Genomic DNA, 20947 nt, shown 5'->3' with positions numbered 1-20947 from the left:
GAACACCGGGTAGGACAGTGTAGTGAGGTGACGGCGGCCAGTAGCAGAGAGGCATCAGCTCACCAGAAGCTGGCAAAGGTGAGCAGAGTGCAAGCCAGAGGTGGGCAAGGGATGGCAAAGCAGAGAGTAGCTGATGCCAGACAGGCCCCGTGTCCTCCTCTGTAAGAGAATGCAAGAGGCTGAGGGGACCTAAGGTGCTAGGGTGCTGGACTTGGCACAGCTGCTCGGACGGGCGTGGAAAGCGGTGTCTTGGAAATTGTGCTACCTGAAGCTTGTTCCCAGTAAGGTCTCCACCTTCCACAATGTCCTGGGATACATACACTCCAGGGACTGGAGAACCAGTACCTACCGTGGTCCACTATCCTAGCCCACCATGAGCCAGCCACCCCAAGCCACAGACTGTCCCTACTATGTCCATTAGCTCCTGAGAACCCAGAATAGCAAATGATGAAGTCAAGACTCAAACTAGACGAGGCCTCCCTGGTAGCAAGGGAGCTTGAAAATGTGGCCTCTCCTCCTTCTCCAGAGACTCGCCAGGCACCAACAGGCTATGTGAGTATAGAACACACTGAGATATGTATTGTTAGTCAGCCTATATGGCCTCTGTTATGAAGGGCAGGTGATTTTGATTTTGCCGATGACAAAGGTCATATACTGAATCTGCCTAGCACTGTGGCAGACACTTGCTCCCCAGGGACCGCCAGCCAGCCAAGGGCGACTCACTGACCCACCATCCACTGGAGAAAGCGAACTTGGCCAGGTTAGGTGGTAGAAACAGAAAGTTCTGAGTTCCATACAACCATCACCCTTCCCAGCCATGTGACCTTGGGCATTGCACTATCATAGTGTCTCATCTCAATGTTGTGTGTCCTTTACTTGGCTGGGGGTTGGGGAGAAAACTGTGTTTTAAGTGCCCTTCTGAAGATCATGGAAGGAATTCAACCAAGATCATTAAGACTTCCTCATTCCAAAAGTGGCTTTTCAGAGTCTGGCTTGAGTGAAAGGGAAAGATCTGCAGGAAGAACTCTATTGCAAGCACACTAGAAAGCTGTGTGCATCTCAATATCCCAGTCACACTGTAAGAGGCATGTAAGTCAGGATGTATTCTTTAAAAAAAAAAAAAAACAGCCAAAATTTAATATCTTTAATACACAAAGCATATACAGAAAGAACAGTTACAACAAATGCTTATGGGATGGATGGATGGATGGATGGATGGATGGATGGATGGATGGATGAATGGGCAAATGAATGAACAAACCCAACAGAAAACCTTCAAAAGAAATGCAGTTACACTTCACAAGGAAGAAGAAAATGCATTAAGGCACACACTGGAACCTTCAAACACAACACAATGGTAACTACCAACTTCCCATGGTTTTGTTCCTAGTAAAAGCCATGTTGAGTGTGGAAATCAGCCTTGTGCCAAAGCTTCAGGTTATGGTTCCAGAAACTAATTTGACTCTACCAAAACCCTCACAAGTGGTCTTACTATCTGGCCCAAATTCCTATTCCAGAATGTACCCCCGAGACGGGTTTTCCAGGGCATATAGACACACGTATTGTGGAGGGGTCTCCCAGGGCACACCGGTAAATAGGAAGAGGTGGGCACTCCCTGGACGCTGAATTACTAAGGGTTGATGAGGTTGTCTGTGGGTAACTGTGATGAGATGACAGTGCCATCTGAATTCGTATTCGTGAGCCACTTTGAATGGCTTAGGAAGCAGGAGAGGAATACAGCATGTTAACTAAGCCAAAAAAAGACTGGACATGGGAGAAACCAGGAGGAAATAAAGCAAACATCATAGCTTGTTTCCCTCGTGGGAGGGGGCACCCCTCCTGGGTTTTGAAGCTTTCTGCAGTGAGCATGTGTGGTGCTCCATCCTGAACACGCAAAGGCATGCATGTGTACATGCAGACGCAGACTGACCCACACACATGCTTCCAAATAAAGCGACACACCAATGTACGGTTTCTGGTATGGTGCTGGGTGCTGGGACAAGATATGAGCACAAGGACACTGCTGTGTCTACCTTTTCACACAGGGCAAGCACAGTTCCCGCTTGGATTACTGCAACCTGCTCTTCATTTCTCAAATTCTACAACACAAAAAACGGGCACGGGCGTTGACACCGGGTTCTGAGTCTATGGCAGACAGTCAGCGCCCAGCCCCTCTGGGGCGCACCCCGACGATCGGCCCCCATCAACAACAGGGATCAGCCATCTGAGGCAGATAGCTCCAGTCCCTCTAGGTGGAGACAGTTCAGAGTGGCACCAAGGTTTGGGGACATAGTGCCTCATTAAAGACAATCTCTATGGAAGGCAAAGAAACCACCTTTTGACTTCAGCGATCTTGAGCAGTGGGACCTTTTTTTTTTCCTTTCTGTGTATCAATTAGTCTTTAGGCTTGTTGGTCCCCTGTTCACTCACAGATTGTAAGGCTTCGAAACCCCACTCTGACAAATACAGACCCAACCACCCACACAGGCACATGGCCATACAAAAGCCTTCCGTTGTACTACTCCGATCTCTTAAAGAAAAGTTAAAACAAGACAAAGTCACACAGAACACCCCCGACCAAAACAAGAACACGAAACCGGAAACCGATCGCTCATAGTTACCCCGTTATCGCCAAGGATATCTAAGTTCTTCATAAGTTCAGAGATATTCACACCCTGGAAAAGATTTCCAACGTTCATTCTCATGTGAACTGCAGATACAATCCACACCTATTCTAGGCTCATAGGCCTCCTTCGGTTCTGATGGCAGAGAGGGGGCCCAGCCTCTTGCTCTGCTGAAGCAGGTAGGGAAGGCGTAGCTGTGGTTCATATATGGAGATTCACTCCAACACAACCCTGCTTTCTAGACTCATGGGAAACGGAGGATTCTGCCTGTGGGGTCTAGTGGGCTCCAGGCCTGTGGCCAACCATAGTCAACATCAGCAAGACCCTCATTATGGGCTGGGCACTGTGCAAAAAAAGAGACAGCCAGTGGCTAGTATGGGTTTGTAGTCCGCCTGTAGGTGGGCAGAGTAAAGGGTGACACTCGGTGACCCTTCCAACTAGCTCTCTGTCTTTCAACACAGCAGCACAAGGCTCTGTCCCTGACCTGACGATACGACAACCCCTGTTCACCACCACACCAGGCTCTCAGCCCGCCCCTGAATGTCAGGTCCGTGGGGGCATACCCCACCCCCCAAGCATGCTACCTTTACTCCTTCCTGGTGACAGAACAGCTGGAGAGCGCTGCTGTTGTTCTCGGGGAAGGTGGTGATTTGGAGGTTAAAGGCTGGCGACCTCCGCTCTCTCTCCTGGGGAAAAGACGTGGTTTAAAGACAGAACTCGACTGTGCGATTCACCACTTGCCATTTTCCCAAGTTATCAGCCAAAAAAAAAAAACAAAAAAAACACCATAGTCCGGTTGGCTAAGGTGGAACTACACAGCACACATCTTGATCACACAGTCCTGGGTATGGGACATGTGGTGTCTTCTTGCCTTTCCAGGGCTAGTGGCCTCTTGGCACACTTCACTTCCCGCCTACTGCTGGGGAGAAACAAGTAATAGGGTCCCACAGGTCTGCCTGTTGCAATCCAAACCCCAGAATTTTCAAAGATGAGGCTTGATCAAAACAACGCATCAAATTCCATAGAGAACAGAAGCCAGCCACCATGGTGGATCATTCTAGGCTGGGTACACCATGATCCCATCTGAAGTCCAGGCTACCTCACAAGGCATGTACCCATGGAGGCTTAAGAAAGCTGAGTCTGAGGTTCCCTGCTACTGAGGGGCAGAACTGGGCCCACTTCTGACTCCCCTTGCTTCCCATAATGGGTGACTCAGCTCACAGACTTTTTTTGGTTTGGTTTGGTTCTTTTATCCACACTAACAAGACTTATGATCACTCTCCAGCCAGCCCCCCACCTCAGATTTATGATCAGATGTCCCAGAAGAGACATTCATCAGCCACCCCCCATGTGAGCACTTTGTAAAAGGTCTGAGGGAGCCTCATTGCTTAGAGGGATTACAGCATGTTGGCATAATGGTACCCTGGTCTCCAGCCCATTTTCTACATGGAGCTGGCTTTCAGCCTGACACAGCAGATGAGTCACGACCAGTTAGCACACAAAAACCCTCTCAGATTTTTGCCTCAAATCAAGCTGCTGTGAAGTGAGGGAGGAGCTGAAATTAAGTAACAAGAACTTACAGACCTAGGACACCTTCATAATCCAACCAAGAGAAGTAATGGGGATTGGTGTGAATAGAAAACATGCCTTAACACATTGCCCCTGTGTGAGGGAGGCTTGAGGGAGGGGGAAGGGGCCGTTCAGTGAGTTTCCAGGAGAGCTCAAGCTGGCTCACCTCGCTTTGCACTGTTCCATGAGCCAAGAAGGTTACAACCGTTTACTCCCCCACACACCGGCCACCCAAGGTACTTATTCGGTAGGCTTTTCATAGAAAAGCGGGAGGGGGGGTCAGAACAGCCCATATTTTGTATGAACAAAGTCATGAAACTGCTTCCCAGTGGTTCTGAAGGCTGTGGGAAAGCTCATAGCGAAGGTTTGTGGAAGGCATTCTCACAGTGGTAGGGTACTAAGCACGACCTCACGGACTTCCAATTTCTGATGAATGAATAAATGCCGGAGCTGAGGAACACAGCGACACCGGAAGGTGAAAGCCCCTCAGCCCACCCTCGCCAGCAGGAGGACAAGGCTGGCTCACAGAGAGAGAGCTTCCACTACAAAGGAAGGAAAACAAAACCAGAGGAACCAGAGACAGTGAAGGCGCCCACGTGGATGGAGAGTCACGCATGCAAAGGTGTCGGCTGGAGAAGCAGGGCAGTGTTAGAAGGGCCTCGTGGAGACGAGTCACACATGGAAAGATGTTCAAGATGCCGATGACTTTGAAACAGAAACACGAGGGGAGGATGAGGGGGCCGTGAGAGCCAAGCAGTACTGTCACACACAGGATGCAGGAGTTTGGCAGGAAGCGACAAATTCCTCAGGGTTCCCTCAGAGTCCTACTCACTGCCCTGTGGAGTTCCCAGAGGGACAAGGTTTCTATTAAGTGCAGTGTCTGGGAGTTTTCAGTTGCAATTTGAATCACAAACAACTTTAGTTCAAATGGCTGCCGAGCCCAGGTCTGTATTTACTGAAGAAGTCTGAGTGAAGGAGCGGGGTAACACCTGTGTAAATACATCCTCCTGCCTGCCTCCACTTACCTTGCGTTCGCTTTGGCAGGCAGAAAATGGGCCCACACTGCTAGTAAACACAGCAGGGATCAAGAGCCGGCTGGGTCAGAGCCTGCTCTCTCAGGAGAGGCCTGCTGCATGCAAGGTCAAAGGTGTGTTCTCCGCTGCAACAGTGCTGCCGTCTGGGGCTGCGCAAGGCACGCCCAGCGACTGTGCATGCAGGAAAGTAGTTATGGAAATGAAACACAAATAAAAAAGGCAAAATATTGCAAAAACAACTTATTTTATTAAGTGCAAAACAAGCGGTAGGCAATAAATAGATTGCTCTGGTACAAGTCCACAGACGTCGCGAGCATCCTCCCCAGGACACGTTAAGGCAGTGAAGTTATCCCGAACATACAGATTTTTTAAAAGAAGAAGAAGAAGAAAAAAAGAACAGAGGAAGGAAGGAGAGAAACGGTAACACGTCCCTTCACGCATGCTTGGAAATGGCAGGGAGCTTTACACGAATTTCAGTTTGGGCTCAAAGAGAATGTCTGCTCCGTTTGAGAGCTTACAACAGATAGAGTCTCTTACTTCGAGTTCTAGCACTCTGAATTCTAACAGCTCGTTCTGGTCCTTGGCGTCTTGCATTTCACTCTTTAGCTGGTTCTCCTCCATCTCCAGCCTGTAAATCTGGGGCAAAGACACCTTGACATTAACGGTCTCCATGGTCGCCCCCATGTCCCCATGGATCCCCTGACTAGGAGCCAACTTTAGTGAGTGGCCTGAGAGAAGTGGAGAGCTGGTTACCAAGGAAAGGGGCAGGGCTGGCCACAAATCCATTTGCTGGTGAGCCTGGGATGAGGGAGAGATGCTGGGCTGGCTTCGCCTCCTTAGCACCAAGCCTGGGCCAGGACATTAGAAGCTCCTTATATTTTTGCTGAACAAATGAGTGACAGAGAACTGAGGCTTGGGGCTATCAAATCCCTCCCTGAGGCCAATGTGAGAGAACCAAGAGTACAATGTGGGTGTTTCAGCTCCCTGAGCCCTCCATGCCCTTTCAAGCCAGGCCTCAGGGTCAGCTGCAGGTACCATGGGGGCATTGGTACAAAGTTTTTAGAACTCTGATTACCCTGAGAGCACAGACCAGCCTGGGGAAAGCCTCCAGTGCCTAAAGCCCATGAACCATAGGGATGCATGTCAGATCTGCTCTGACCCTCAGTTTCTACCTAAGGAGGGTAACTGTAGTGTCCACAACCAAGCATCAGTGAAGAGCCACCAAGACAATATGCATTCTCCATCCTCCTGTCAGGTGACCAAAGAAGGGCTCTCTTGTGGGTGGTCTCAGCCTCAGGAGACCCTGGTAAACACTGGGTTTCCTGTGTGGCTTGTAGAACTGAGGCCAGAGACACTAAAGTCTCCATGACACACAGGGCCCACTAAGCAACCAAGTTCAGTCACACCTCGATACCTGAAGAAGAATAAGGCCAGGGTAGGCCACACAACAGAGCTGGGCCGGACCCAGGCTGCCTTTAAGGGAGATGGGCCTGGCTGGCTTAGGCCTGGGCTTTCAGGATGCTGAAGACCCAGGGTCCACCCTAGGTTCTCTTCTGTTGGCATGGAGTGTACAGAGGGGACGAGCCTACTGATCACCCAGCTGAAATACACTGGGTGTCAGGGGACAGGGGACAGGAAGGACTGGAAATGGGCATGGGAAATAGAGGGGGAGGTTCAAACTGCTCTAAAAGGGTACTGGGATCATGTGGCACAACTTGGCATCTACTTTAACAATAACTGAACTGACCCAACCAAGCCGGAAAAGCTAATCTCAATGCCAAAGCACAATCAGGCAGATGACCCTGCAGTTTCAGGGAGGTCTATGGTGACAGGGCAAGGAATGTAGGCCCCCAGTACAAAGGCTGACCCAGCTGAGGGGGCCTGAGGGCCTGCCACAGACTCTGTCTGCCTCCCCGAGGAACAGGACAGCTCTAGATCCCAAAACAACAGCAAAGGGAGCTGAGAATGCCCAATGCTGTTTTAGGAGGCACCCTCCAGGTTCTAAGACCTGTCCCAGAGGATAGACCTTCAGTCCGGCCCTGACTGTAGTGGGGACGACCCCTCTCCCGTGAGAACCACCGAGTCATAGGGCTCTGGTCTTGGTGGTATACTGAGAGTCCAGGGCAGGTTGGTGGCCTCTGCGGTTCAGGGCCTGAGGCTCTGGCCCAAACATACCTTCTCCAGCAAGTCCTGGTTCGTCCTCATGAGTACCTGCTTCTCCTCTACCCATGCAGAGTCCTGTAGGAAACACAGGGTGTTTATTTGTTGGTTCCAATGTTGGCTACGCCACCCACGCCCAGGGAAGAAAAGGTCACAGACAGGACAGACGGGACAGAGGCTGTGTGACTTCATTGCCCCGCTAAACCTTTACCCCTAGGCAAAAGCAACAGCATGTTTATGAGGAGTCCTTCTCCCCCAGCTCTCTCCCCATCAAGGTCCCCTGGGCAATCATAGGACCCTGCTCCCTGGTGGCTGAGTCGGCGGCACCTAAAGGACTTTCTGCTGCTCCACCGGTGTTTTGCTGGGCTCCACTCCCATGCGGTCTGTTAGAACACAGAGCGGCCTCTGCCCTGACACCGTGGCATCCTCAGTGCTACGCCAGAACCACAAACACAGGCTCTCCCTCACCGGCGGCGTCAGGCTGGAGGAGGAAGGAGTACGGGAGGCAAGGGAGCCTTCTCCAGCTCCTCCCTCTGACCCCGCTCAGCCACTGAGCTGGGACTGGGCCAGGGTCTGACCCCTCCACTCTACCTCCCCACCCCCCACTCCACGGGGGCCAGGCTAGCCTCACTCAGCGCTAGAATTCCACGATGCTCACAAGCCAATGCTGACCTAGGATTTGACCAGCAGGTGTGGAACATCCAGAGGACATTTGAGTCACCTGGCGGGGGGGGGGGGGGGGGGGGGGGACGACGGACGGACGGACGGACGGACGACGACTTCTACCTAACACCCCGTGTCCCTGCCTCACGGCTTTGCATGTACATTTGTGTGGCCGCGAGTCCCTGAAAGAACAGTGTTAGGTCCCTCCACATTCCTCTCCGTGGCAGACTGCTCGCTCACATGGATGGCTGCAACCTTTGCCCCAAGTCGGTATGTACAACTTTGCAGTGTCTCTGGTCCTCCAAGGGGATGGGATCGTTACGCCAGCCTTCACACCAGACCACCAGACCAAGAAGCCAGACTGCCTCCTCGTCCATGAATGGCAAGTGAGGTCGCCTAAGGCCTCCCATTCCCAGTTGACCCACTTGGTTCCCTGAAGCCCAGGAGAGACCAACAGAACAACTGTTTGCAGAGCCCAGTCCAGGGCAGCAATCCACAGATCTCACAGCGGGTCAAACCTGCTATTTTAAGGAGGTAAGTGTGGGGGCAGTTTGTTACACACCAATAGCTGACTGATAAGTTAGCCGAGCCTGGTACGGGGACAAGGGCTCTGGTAAGCACGTGCTGACTACACACACACACACACACACACACACACACACACACACACACACACACACACGCACACGCGCACACGCACACGCACACGCACACACGCACACGCACACACACGCACACACATAGTATCTAGCATGGGAGGCAACATCAGCCACAGCCCGTGAGCTCAGCCTAGAAGAGGGAAACTGAGGCCAGCAGAAAATCGGAATGGGAGCTTGGGAAAGCCTCATCGCCTGGCTCTCTGCTAGCCCACTCCTGACTCTCCCACATCCTCATTTTGTGGGTGAGGGAACTGAGCCTCACAGGCTATGAAGTGTGTCTAAGTCACACGAGTAAGGGGCAGAACCAGTGCTCGGCTCCAGGCTGCGTTCTCTGTGCCTCTCCTGCCTTCAGGGCCCCAGCAAGGCTGCGACTCCCAGCACCCACACCCGGGGGGGTCGGGTGCCCACACTCTTTTCACTTGGTCCCTTCATGAAGGCCGCTGCAGTAGCTTCTGGAGAGCACATATAGATTCAGTTCGCTGGCACTCTGCCTCTATTTCTACCTCACCTGCAGTCCTCAGCCTTCCCCACAACCTCCCCACCGGGGTTAGGTTAGTCAGAGCTGGCTCTAAGCCACTGGGTCTACAGCCTGCATTGTCCCCAACCTCAGAACTTCTTCCAATCCCTTTCCTTCTCACTGGTTCCCCCCGCCCCCAGTCTCACCAACTCCCCGTCAACCCTAGACTTTCCCCTTAGACCTCTCCACACCCCTTAGCCCCTGACAGAAGGCAGGAGCAAGGACCCTATAGACACCTGTACATGCCTCAGCACTTCATAGGCCAGTGGGGCATGTGACTGGTTTGGGCCAGTTAACTATGCTGAGGCAGTGACAGTCACCTCAACCTGCTGACAGGAAATGAGTCCTAAGTAGAGCTGTTCCAAGATGGTGTATCCAGCGCTGGTCCCTAGGGAACCCTATAAAGTAGAAGAGCCTCTGCCCACAACAGGCAGCGACTAGAAAGGCCTAGGGGTTGCCTCCCTATCCTCCTGTCCACTAGGCCTAGCCTCATCAAATCAGAGAGAGCGCCCACGAAGGTGACCAATCCAGACTCCCCTATGGCAAAGTCACAGCCTGAGCCTGCTGCTATGGGCCTGCCAAGTGGTCCACAGCACTTCAATTATACACAGGCAATTCAAATCTTGACAGAAAACAGCAGCTTTTCTTCAGCTCCAGTCAAAAGAGCTCCCGGCCATGTCTCAGCTCTAGGAGTTACCTTCTGTTTCCATGTATTTGGCAAACGAAGAAAAGCCAGGCAGGCTTGCGGGGCACACTATGACTGTGGCAACACATTCTCTCCCGGGGTCACAGTGATCCCTCCACAGAACCTCCTCCTACCCTCGGCACACCAAAGATTCCATCGGACCCCAGGGACACCATGGGGACAGAACCATGAGGAGCCCGGAGTGCATGCATGACCTTCCTGCTTACCTGTCCCTTCTCAACCAGCAGCTTCTCCAAGTCCTCGATTTTGGCCTGGCACCTCAGCAGGTCAGCCTGAAGCTGCTCCCGAGTCTGGAAGGGAAAAGACCAGGAAGGGAGCAAGTCACTTGCTGAGGTGACACAGAGGTAAAGAATCAGGCTGCCCACCAGACAATGCCTGGACACCGCGAGAGTCTGGGGGCAGGAGGGTCCTGTTGTACACACGCTCACATCAAGCTATTTAAGGGCTCTGAAGTTCATCTACAGCTGCACCATCGGGTAAGAACTAAGGGGTCATGGGAGGTGATGGCCTAACTCCCTCAGTATCTGGCAATCAAAAGGACAGGAGGAGCCACCCTCTTCTGGGATGTGCTATACAAAACTGAATGTCTCAGGATCCCAAGGCCAGCTCTGACAGGGCCATTGTTTTCTCATTCAGCAGGCATCCAGCTGCTGACAGCTGTTCTACTTGCTTGGACGCCTGATGGGGTTCTCTGTCACCTGCAGCAAAGACTTGGACCCTAACACCTCATGGACTAGGCAAGTCATATATGTAAGGGAAGCCATGGATCAGCTGACCCCACAGCAAGAAGCAGCAGCAGAGACTGGACAAGTGCAGGCACTAACCTAGCCCTGGGAGGCACGGCCCTGGGTGGCACAGGGAAGGGGAAGACCCAGATGTGACCCGCTTTCCAGAACCCACACTTGGTGTGTTGTCCCAGTTCTACAAGCCTGGCCTTCAGGAGGTGCATCAGAAGTTCAAGGTCATCTGGAAAATCAGGAATCTACTTCCTTTTCCGTTCTTTTCTTTTTAAAATGTGAAACAAGGTCTCACTCTGTAGCCCAGGCTAGCTTAGAACTCACTATGTAGCCCCAGATGGCCTCCAAATAATAGCAATACTCCTGTTTTAACCTCCGAGTGCTGGGATTACAGGTGTATGCCACCACGCCCAACATGTTATTATGAAATCTCGACTAACTGGGCAAGTGGATGGTGTTAAAAGACAAAGAAATTAAGCACATAGAAAGCCTAGAAGTTCACATGCTGTGGCCCCAAAAAAGAAGGACTGGTCTTTTGTTGTGGCAGAAGTGACCACTCCCCCAGGGATCTTGTTTCCTGCAAGCCTCCCCACACACACCCTCACTCTCCGCCACCCCCATGCCACCACCTGGATCTGCTATCACCCTGGGCACTGAGTGCCAAGTTCTTTCTGGAGACAGTGGCTCCTGCCTACACCTGCCATCTTCCTGAGACCTGCAAACCATACTGTTGTATATGCTTTTGAATACCCAAGCCCTCCCTGCATGGGGCTCCCAGGGGTGTGTACCGAGCATTCTGAGCCACAGCGGCATGGTCCCAGCTCCCAGATCTGTTGGGGACCCTCTGGGAATCTTCGGTCAAGTTGCTGCCATCCTGAGGCTCAGTTTCCTTCTTCAGGAAACTGGACTGCCTCATGGGACTATGGCTATGAGATGGGGACATGGGACAGCACTAGCCCCGGTGTATGCTCTCTGGTGTCTCCAGCACTCCCAGAGAGGCATGTTGTGTGACACCAAGGTGGGAGAAGGGTCAGTGGAAGTTTCCAGAAAAAGTCAGCTCAGCACCATAGATGTATCACCTGAACTGAGATCACCCGCAGTGCCTGTGACTGGGGTGCTCCAAGAACCCCTGAAAGTGTTCCTTGGGGACACTGGAGGTGCGCGAGGAGGGGTGGGGAGAGAACCTTGGCTCTGCAGTGAGAAGGAAGGGCTGAAGCCTGAAAGGCTGGTCGAGTCTATAACTTCCTCACTTCCTAAAATTCCATCCTATTTTAATTTAGTGTGTGTGTGTGTGTGTGTGTGTGTGTGTGTGTGTTGGCATACGTGGAGATCAGAGGACAACTTTCAAGAATCAGTTCTCTCTCTCTCCGTACCATGTGGGCTCAGCAGCTGGAAGTGAGATCATCAGGCTCGGCAGCAAGCCCCTGCGCCATTTCACCATCTATCTGGCCCACCCCTTCCATTCTCTAAGTGTTCTCTCTTGCAAACAGATGGTAGACGAGGAGGGAGGGTGTGGTGTCACCTCCATCAGTTCAAGATCCCAGGTCCCCTCCTGTTCCCCAGTCTCTATGCACCCCCATCAACAAAGGGACACACTTACCCGGGCCTCCCTCTCAGCATCCAGCGTCCCCCCGACTTGTTCCTGAAGCAGGGCATAGGCCCTCTGCAGGGCCTGGTACTCCCTGGTCAGCTGGCAAAACCTCAGGTCGGCCTCTTCTCTGGTTGTGGTCTTAACCAAACAACAAAACAAACAAACAAAAAACAATCAACTCAGGACTTGGTGTGACTTCAAGAGACAGAGTTGAGACAGTAGCAAATGCCCACATCTCTCCTCGGTGTCTACAAATGCCTAACCTGGAAGGAATCAGGACCCGAAGTAAAGGTTACTGGGAGAAAATGCCTTCTCCACTTCAGCACCTAACCCTGAGCGCTCACAGGCCTCCTGGGAGCCAGCCTGACTCCACAGCGAAGGTTCACACTGAGGAGGATGTCCCTCTGGCCACATGTCGTTTCTGAGAGTTTCTGTTTTGAAGACAGACGCCTGCGTGTGATAGTACAAATATAGCAGGGCGTCTGTGTGAGATGCCCTGCGCGGCCGTGAGAGGACGGTGCAGGGTGACTAATGGAGCAAGTCGCTGTTGCAGATATCACGACAGCTTGTAAAAACCAGACATCATGTCGGAGCAAAACCTTAGCCAGACACTCAGGCAGGACATGGCACCCATGGTGTTTCCCTCCATGAGCAACTAAATTCGAGGACAATGGGGTGACTGGGAGGAAGGTGCATCTTCCTGAGGGTCCTGATGTCATTCAAGAAGGAATTCCATAGAAACAGCCAACAGGAGTTCGAATGGATCCCAACCATGGGTCTGTGAGAGGTGGCTGCCCAAAGAGCTGGGACCAGGAGATACAGGCTGGACAATGACCTGGGACCAGGAGATACAGGCTGGGCAATGCCTAGACTCATCCAGGAAGCCACAGGGGGCCTTCCCAGCAGGGCACATGTGACCCTAGAAAGCCCCACCAGCACCTGCCACAACCAGATGGCATCACCGTGAGGCCAGTGCATTCCCTTCTCACCAGGGCTCAGGAGACAGCCACTGAGGGGTGCAGGGAGCACAGGCAGAGGAAGCCTTGTGTGGGCTGCAGTGCCCGGGGAAAGTCTGTACTAAAGTCTGGAATTTAGGCAAGTCACCAGATGTGGCCACTTCTGTCAACTATGTGTGAGGGATCAGAGACAAGCCATGTGTAATTTTAACTGCCATGGTGAACACCAAGGTCAGCATCTGGGTGTGTCCTTAGCAGTCTTAAGTCTCAAAGGAGGTTGGCTCTGGGGAAGGTGCCCATTAGGTCCCCTCAAGGCAGAGAGAGGGAGGAGCCCAGGGCAACAGGAAGGTGGGAAGTTCCCAGGGTATTGCTGTTTGCTTACCTCATCTACATCCTCTTCCGGAGTGGCTGGGGTCCGGTCTGTCCTGTCAGTGTTATAGGACGTCTCTGACAATGTTTCTGAGTCCACGGACTCCTCATCAAATCCAAAAAATGTCTCCACAACATGCTTCTGCGAGAGAAACAGCGTGCCGTCAGGAACAGAAGACAACGGCCGCCCATCCATGGCCAGCCCAGGGCGGAGGGGGCTGGGGCAGGCAGCGGGGCTTAGACCTCATCTACAGCTGGTGCAGGACAGAGCGGGCCACTAGGGCAGCTGGAGATGTGGCCAATGTAACAATGACAAGGTGGTAGGGGGTGTCACAGGCAGAGAGGGCTATGCAACTCCTAAGTGGGCCTTAAACTCGGGGTCCTCTGAGCCCTAAGTCCCTCCAGCATGAAAGGGGACCTCACTCACTCTGTGCCTAGCTAAGAGTCAGCACCCAGAGCGTTCTAAGAGCTGACTGAGATGTCTGGCCCCAAAGACAAAGCTGATACATGGGATGCCAGGAAAGGGGCATGTGATCAGACCTGAACACTGACCCCAGGGCTGAGCTGGAGAAGCAGCTGCATGGCCCATGTCCTTCCCAGGCCTGCCTAAGAGGCAATTGTTCTTAGCTTTCCGTGACAGCACACTCAGATCATTGACAATATCAGAAAGAACAGTTTAAGGGCCCTGTATTCATAACCTCAGACTCAACAATTTTATGTCCTGTGTGCCAGCTACCTGAGACTCTGGCCACACCTCTCTCACTCCAAAATGTACAGGATGTGGGGCTTCACTCATTCATTTGTTCGCTCATTCATTCACTTATTCAGTAATCACTGGCTAAGCAGCTCCTGTGAGCCAGAGAAGGTTGAGCCTAGAGATACATGATTAAAACCAGGTGGGGTAGCTGCCAGGGAGGTGCTAGCCCCAGAGGGCTACCTCCATCAACCATCGATCTCCACGTGCACCCCAGTTCTGGCTCTAGGTACACTTCTCTTTATTCTCTTCCTAAACAACCCCCCTTTTGAGAGACTTCCTCGCCTTCACAGACCGCTTTCCATGACTGTGAGAGGACAGTAGCCTCACTGCAGTGGTCAGCTCTGGGCTCCCAGGAACTCCCCGAGTTCCACAGCGCTCCCCAGCCCACAGAGGAGGCAGGGCACACCCCATACCCAGAGGGCATCTCCCACCCTGTAGGTTGAAGCCAACGTGTGTTTGCAATCACCCAGGTGCAAATATGAGAATATGGAGGTTTCCGTCACCAGCAACAATGCCACAAGGAAGAACTTTTGACATGGCAGAGAAGCGGCAGGGAGGGACTCCTCGGTCACCTTACACAGTTGGAGTTTCTACAGAGGCTTTACGAGGCACCTATCAGCACTCGCCACCAGAATGTTCTTCAAACGGTTTGGGGTTTGTGTGTGACCTCTTTGAAGGTTCACAGGGGCAGCATCTGGCGGGTGTCCACCTGCCTCTTTGCCCAGGTGAGTCGGAAGGCAGGACGGTGTAACCAGGTTAGGTTTCATCCAGTCCAAGAGGCCTTCAGCATCCCCTCCTCCCCTCAGATAGTGAGCCCCACTCCCGCAGGCACTGGGAACTCCAGGAAGCGATGGAGTCTACGCCTGCAGCTCACCTCTGCCCCAAGCTCCACATCTCTGTTGTCTTGGGCTGCTGCCTGGCCAACCTATTTGTCATAAACACTGCTAATTGCCCAGCCTCTGGGGACAGATCTGTGCTAACTGGTGACCTGATGTAGTAAGGTCTCTGCTCCTCCTCCTACCAAGTTTATTAAGTTTATTAAGGTACACAATATTTTGGGGAACATAATACCACCACATTTCCTCTCTTTTTGTCTAAAATTAAAGAAAGCTTATAACTGATACAAGAAAAACTATCCAATAAGTATAGACAATATATACAGCCAAAAATTACATTAATGATGTCTAGTCCATTAACATTTGACAGATTCAGATAAAAAAAACTCCATTATATATATTAACAATGTCCAGTCCAGTAACATCTGATAAACTCAGACCAAAAAATTTTCATTACTTATCTTATTTAAAACAAGTAGTTCCTTTTTAAAAGTAGATTCCAGAATCTCCCTTTTTATCTTATCATATTCATATTCTCCCTTTTTTCTTTTCACAATACATTCAGTAGTCTACCTTTTGGGCCCTAGGAAGATTCTAAAACATACTTCCCAAGATCAGGACACAGTGTTGGTTAGCATTCTGGAAGTGTCCGGGGCTCAATTTCCTAGGCTAGCCCGCTTTTGCTGGCCTGTGAGACTGCGAACCAAGTATTCAATGACAGAGTCTGATCACGAGGTTTTAACTGCTGATGTTCCCAACTCAGCAGCCCAGGAGCAGGCCCTGATGGAGCCTCACAGTAGACCTGGCCACAGAGACTGGGACTGCAGAGAACCATGCTGCACCAAGGGAAGCCAGAGGCTACTTACAGGGTGGAAGCCAGCACAAACCAACAGTCTCGATGGAATCCTGCGTAATGGAAGGGAATCCATAACTATGTACAGTCCCTGCATTTCCACAGCAGCCAGGAGCCGGCTGGGTTCCGGTGCCCATCAGGCTTTCGGGACACATGAGTGGGTCAGTTTGTCTCTTCTACAAGCTCCTTTTTGCTTCATTTTCTTTTTTTAACTAACGTCTCACATCGTCTCGGCTGGCCTTGAACTCCAGCCCTCCAGCCTCCACCTCCCATACGGTGAGATTACAGGTGTGTGCCCACAGGCTGCCCGCATGCCTGGGAGAGCTCCTTCGTCTAAGGGATGAGATGACAGCCGATAGAGCCAGCCCACCCACTACAGCGTCCCTAACACAACACGGAAGAGAAAAGCCACCTCGGTGTTTAAAGTGAACACAATGGCTGTCTCCTTAAAGGGCGACACACGGGAGGTGGCCCACACCTGCTTCCAGAGGGTTGGGGGAGAGCCACCAGAAATGGTGCTTCCTGCACGTTGCCCAGCGGCCTGTGCTCCTCGATTCTAAGCTTCCCGGATGCTTACCTCCTGAAGCTCCTGGACAGATGCCAAGGACACTGGCTATGAATCGGGCTAGCCCCTCTCGACGTTCACCCTCCTCACAACACTGGGCAGTCTAGCCAATGCCATTTTTATGAACAAATCCCAAGTCTAGAACGTAGTTTGGGGGCCGGGGGTGCAGCTCAGTTGGTCAAGTGACTGTCGGGCATGCATGCCGCTCCGGGGCAGACCTCCAGCACAGTGTGGTGTGGGGTACATGGCTGTGGGGTGCCAGCAGCTGTGAGTTAGCAGACACATAGCACATGATGGAGGCAGAGACTGGAGGGACAGAAATTCAAGGTCGTCCTCGGATCCATGGTTAAGTTTGAGGCCAGCCTCAATGAGCTACAGGAGACCTGTGTACATGTATATATGTGTTTGTGTGTGTGTGTGTGTGTGTGTGTATGTGTGTGTGTGTGTGTGTAACATAATTTTCATCAAAATGCTTTGCAGACCAAATGTTTCTTCTCCACATACACACAAGTTCATGCTTGGCAGATAAGAGGGGATCCCCATCCTCAACTGGACCCAGCCCAGCATCTCATCAGCTCCTCTCTACACCTTCCCAGCATCCAGGCAGAATTGCCTGCAAGACCCAGGCCCTTCCAACGGTAGCCAGGAACTGCTAAGACCCTCCTCCCCCCAGCTAGCTGCATACCTTCATGCCTATAGGTCATCTCCTGGCAGCCAGAGAAGTACAGGCACACGAGAGCACAGAGACAGAGGAAGAAGGAGAAATAAAGCACAAACAGGATGTACTCCATGGTGGGGAGGGTGCAGGCGCTGCTAGCCTGTGCTGGCTCCACAGGCCAGCCCCAGGAAAAGGCACGCTGGTGCCTCACAGCTTCCCGAACACCGTCAGCTGCAGATGCTGGAGGACAGGGACGCCTGAAGGTGTCCCCTTGGCAACAGTGATGCTGCCTTGGAGCGGCTCCCAGATGCTGGTGACAGAGCGATCAACGGGGAAGAGCGAGGTTCCAGACCAGCCCCAGGTATTCAGCACAGAGCGCAGCTTCTTAACCAGCATGTCCTCTGGGGACTTCCCTCCCAGGGCCCAGCCTCCATGATGCGCAGACCTGTTGTCAACAGTTCCAGGTCCCTGGATAACTGCAAAGCTCCTGGGCACAACAGTAGCAACAGCGTCATGACGAGAGCCTCCTGCTTTATGCCAAAGTCACAAAGGATGGGGCACCTCCTCCCTCACCTGCTTGGGACATCTTCCAGCTAGTCCACCACCACCCATGGGGAGTCATCGGTCCCTTGCCTAGACCGAGGTCCAGGATATAGGCATATGCAGCCCTTACAGAAGTACCACCAGGACAGGAGACAGAGCCCCTCATCTCTCCCCGACAAGGACCAGCCTTGCAGACAGGTTGGGCATCAAATGTATGACAGTTTCATGTAGTCATTGCTCTGAAGCTCGGGGCTTGTGGGGTGCTGTGCCGGCAGCTGTGAGTCACTGGACACACGGGACATGACGAAGCCACACAAGCTCCCGGGGCAGCGGCTGGGAAGGACTGCCTAGGAACGGGCTCGACTGCAAACAACCATGGTGATAACCAGACCTTTAGCGGCTGAGAAGCAAAAATCACACGGAAAAGCAGTGGGATGTCCTGGGCAGGATGTCACACCACAGCAGCGCCTGCTCCAGAGATGCCCAACGTGCCTCTGGTCCTGCCTTCCACAAGCAGCAGATTTAGCCTCTGGGCACTGGCTTAGGTTTGGATGACTGCTAGGTGTGCTGTGAGAATGGACTCAGGACTCATGAGTCAGAAGAATCTGCCAGACAGCAGGCATGCACTTACTGTCAGCAGTAAGGCAAGGTCCCTAGAGGGGAGGGGACTTTGACATTTGGCCAAGCAGACTCCGCAGCCTTTCTGGGTGGACAACACCAGAGACTGACATGGGCTCAAAGGCTGGACTGTGGACTAGAAGGGCCTGAGCACCTGATTTAGAAGGCCAACCACGATAACCCAGTTAGCTCCAGCTATCAACCTGACACAGCCTAAAGTCATCCGAGGGAGCCCCCCTGAAGCACTGCCTTGACAGGACTGGCCTGGAGCCACGTCTGTGAGGAACAGTCTTGTTGACGGATGTGGGAGGGCCCAGCCCACTGTGGGCAGTGCCATCCCCTACCAAGTCCTGAGCTGTAGAAGAAAGCTAGCTGATGAGCACAAGCCAGAGAGCCAGCCAGGAAGTATCAGTCCTCCGCGGTCTCTGCTTCAGTTTCTGTTCAGATGCCTGCCCTGAGTTTCTGCCCTTGATGATGGACGGTAACCTAGAAACTGAAATAAGCCCCTTCCCGCCCCCCAGTCACGGTGTTCGATATAGCAACAGAAATCAAACTAGAGCGCACAGCAAGACTACTGTTCAATGACAAAGAGGGGAGGAGGCACTGTCATTTCTTGACCACCTACTAAGATCAGGCCCAGAACCAGGACCTCCGTTGTGATTTCCTGAATGTGATTTCATTTTGAGAACCAGGAAGCGGGTTCTGGGAGCTTACCTCCCTTGTCCCGGGCACTGGGGCTGACCCCCCAGTGCTCCAGGCCTCAGTGTCTCAGAAACATCCGAGATCCCCAACCCTACTTACACCCATATTCTCAGAACTCTGCTAGGGTTCGATTCACCTGCCTGTGGAACAGCAGCTGCTGACGGCCTGCAGCCCAGCTCGCCATCCCATGAGGCCTCGCTGCTGCCAGACCCCTGCTGAGAACGGTCCCTAGACTTCAAACAGGGCCCAGTGAACCACCTAGGGTCCTCCCCCAGCCCCACCCTGCATCCCTCACCAGGGACTAATATTAGCCTGCACTAAGTTAACAGAAGGTATAGAGAGTCGGCACAGTCTTGCTCCAAAGGGAACCCCGTGGGGGTCGGGGGGGGAACCTGGGCAGCCCTGGGTGACACTAACACAGCCCTTAGGACTGTGGAAGCCATTCAAATATGAAGGCCACCGCTGGGACACTGCCCTGTGTCCACTACCTGCACATCAGGTATGCCGTGCTGGAGAGGAGTTCTCCTTCCTAGAGTGTGATGGTCAGTCTCACTGTCCATCGGAAGGGACTGAGGAACACCCAGGAAGATAAGTCAAGCACACCTCCAGAGACTATCAGACCACAGCCACCAGACGTCCCAGGCTTTGAATAGAACCTTGGAGGTGGGGCCTGGCTGGAGGAAGTGGGTCACTAAGGGGGTGTCTCTGGAAACTGTATCTGCCCTGGCCCTTTCCTGTGTGCCTTTTCTCTGCTTCCTGCCCAGCGTGTGAGCAGCTTGCACCACATGCTCCTGCAACCATGATGCTCTGGCTCACCAGGGGCCCAGAAACAACAGAGTCAGCATGATTGACAGCGCCTTCAGAAGCCGTGAGCCCACACAAGTCCTTCTCCTCTTAAGTTGTTTCTGGCAGATATTTGGTCCCCATGGTAACCAGAGTAACTAATACAGGGGTCACCTCAGAGTCCATGGGGGTTCCAAGGGTCTGGGTGTCAGGGGTCAAGAGCAGGGACGGAACTGTGAGGCTTCTGGGAAATTACATAACTTTCAATAAATTCATTCAAATCGTCTGTGAAGTTGGAGAACCTGGCAAAGGGGCATGGGCCCCGGATACACAATGTACAGAGTAAAGGGACCACTAACAGGGACAAAGAAACCTCGAGGGCTTCAGCCTGTGGGAGGAGACAGGGATGGACCTGAAGGGCAGGACGGGACCAGTGCAAGCACAGGTCCAGCATTCCTATCTGAGATGCTCGGGAACCCAAGTCTGAGTTTTTCTGACTGGCAGAAATTTTTATAGACTTTATCAGTTACCTGAATCCAGAGTCTACATTTTTTGGAATTAATTCTGAAAACGTTTTAAATTTCAAAATCAGGGTTTGGGACCAAAACTTCACAGCCTATGTAGGCTTGAAATAGTCAGTCATGCCTCAGCAACGAGTTTCCGGGGGAACCTTAAATCATGGAGTTTTTAGTGCCAAGCCTGTTGAGCAAACCACATAGCCGCCCACTCTCAGTATTTTAACTCCTGTGTCTGCGTGGAACAAAGCTCACAGGCTTTATAGACAGGTTTGCAAACCAACACAATCTTCTTTCCAGCAGCAGGGGGCGCTTTCTCCCCATTCGGCCAGGGTTCCAAACACCGAGGCGGCATCAGCTAGAATCACCCAGACTTTCTGTGCGAAAGGACTTGACTTCATCGGCATCTACAGACGCAAAATGTCCCCCAGAAGGGGAAATGGTGGACAAGGAGCTGTATAGTCACCAAAGGCAATGCACGGCAGTCCGTGGAACCAGCTGAAAGCTGTAGTGTGAGGTCATCAGGAGGCAG

General features: G+C 52.5%; 1 protein-coding gene across 8 annotated transcripts in view; it reads right to left on the bottom strand.

Moving 5' to 3' along the window:
• Jakmip1 (janus kinase and microtubule interacting protein 1) overlaps positions 1-20947 on the bottom strand; it is a 122529-nt gene that overhangs the window by 13320 nt on the left and 88262 nt on the right. For 6 of the 8 annotated variants that reach the window (XM_028882352.2, XM_028882350.2, XM_028882351.2 and 3 more), the window contains exons 9-16: positions 13599-13727; positions 12270-12398; positions 10139-10222; positions 7403-7465; positions 5765-5863; positions 3209-3310; positions 2622-2675; positions 2034-2099 (exon numbers count right to left, since the gene is read on the bottom strand). In XM_028882352.2, coding sequence (XP_028738185.1) covers positions 2034-2099; positions 2622-2675; positions 3209-3310; positions 5765-5863; positions 7403-7465; positions 10139-10222; positions 12270-12398; positions 13599-13727 — 726 coding nt within the window. The remainder of the gene's footprint in view (positions 1-2033; positions 2100-2621; positions 2676-3208; positions 3311-5764; positions 5864-7402; positions 7466-10138; positions 10223-12269; positions 12399-13598; positions 13728-20947) is intronic. The other 2 variants (XM_037208887.1, XM_037208888.1) reach the window with 2 other exon arrangements.

The sequence above is a fragment of the Peromyscus leucopus genome, chromosome 10 (genome assembly GCF_004664715.2).
Source record: "Peromyscus leucopus breed LL Stock chromosome 10, UCI_PerLeu_2.1, whole genome shotgun sequence".
Taxonomy (NCBI): Eukaryota; Metazoa; Chordata; class Mammalia; order Rodentia; family Cricetidae; genus Peromyscus; species Peromyscus leucopus.
The sequence above is the reverse complement of the archived record's forward strand: the minus strand, read 5'-3'. Positions and strand labels throughout refer to the sequence as shown.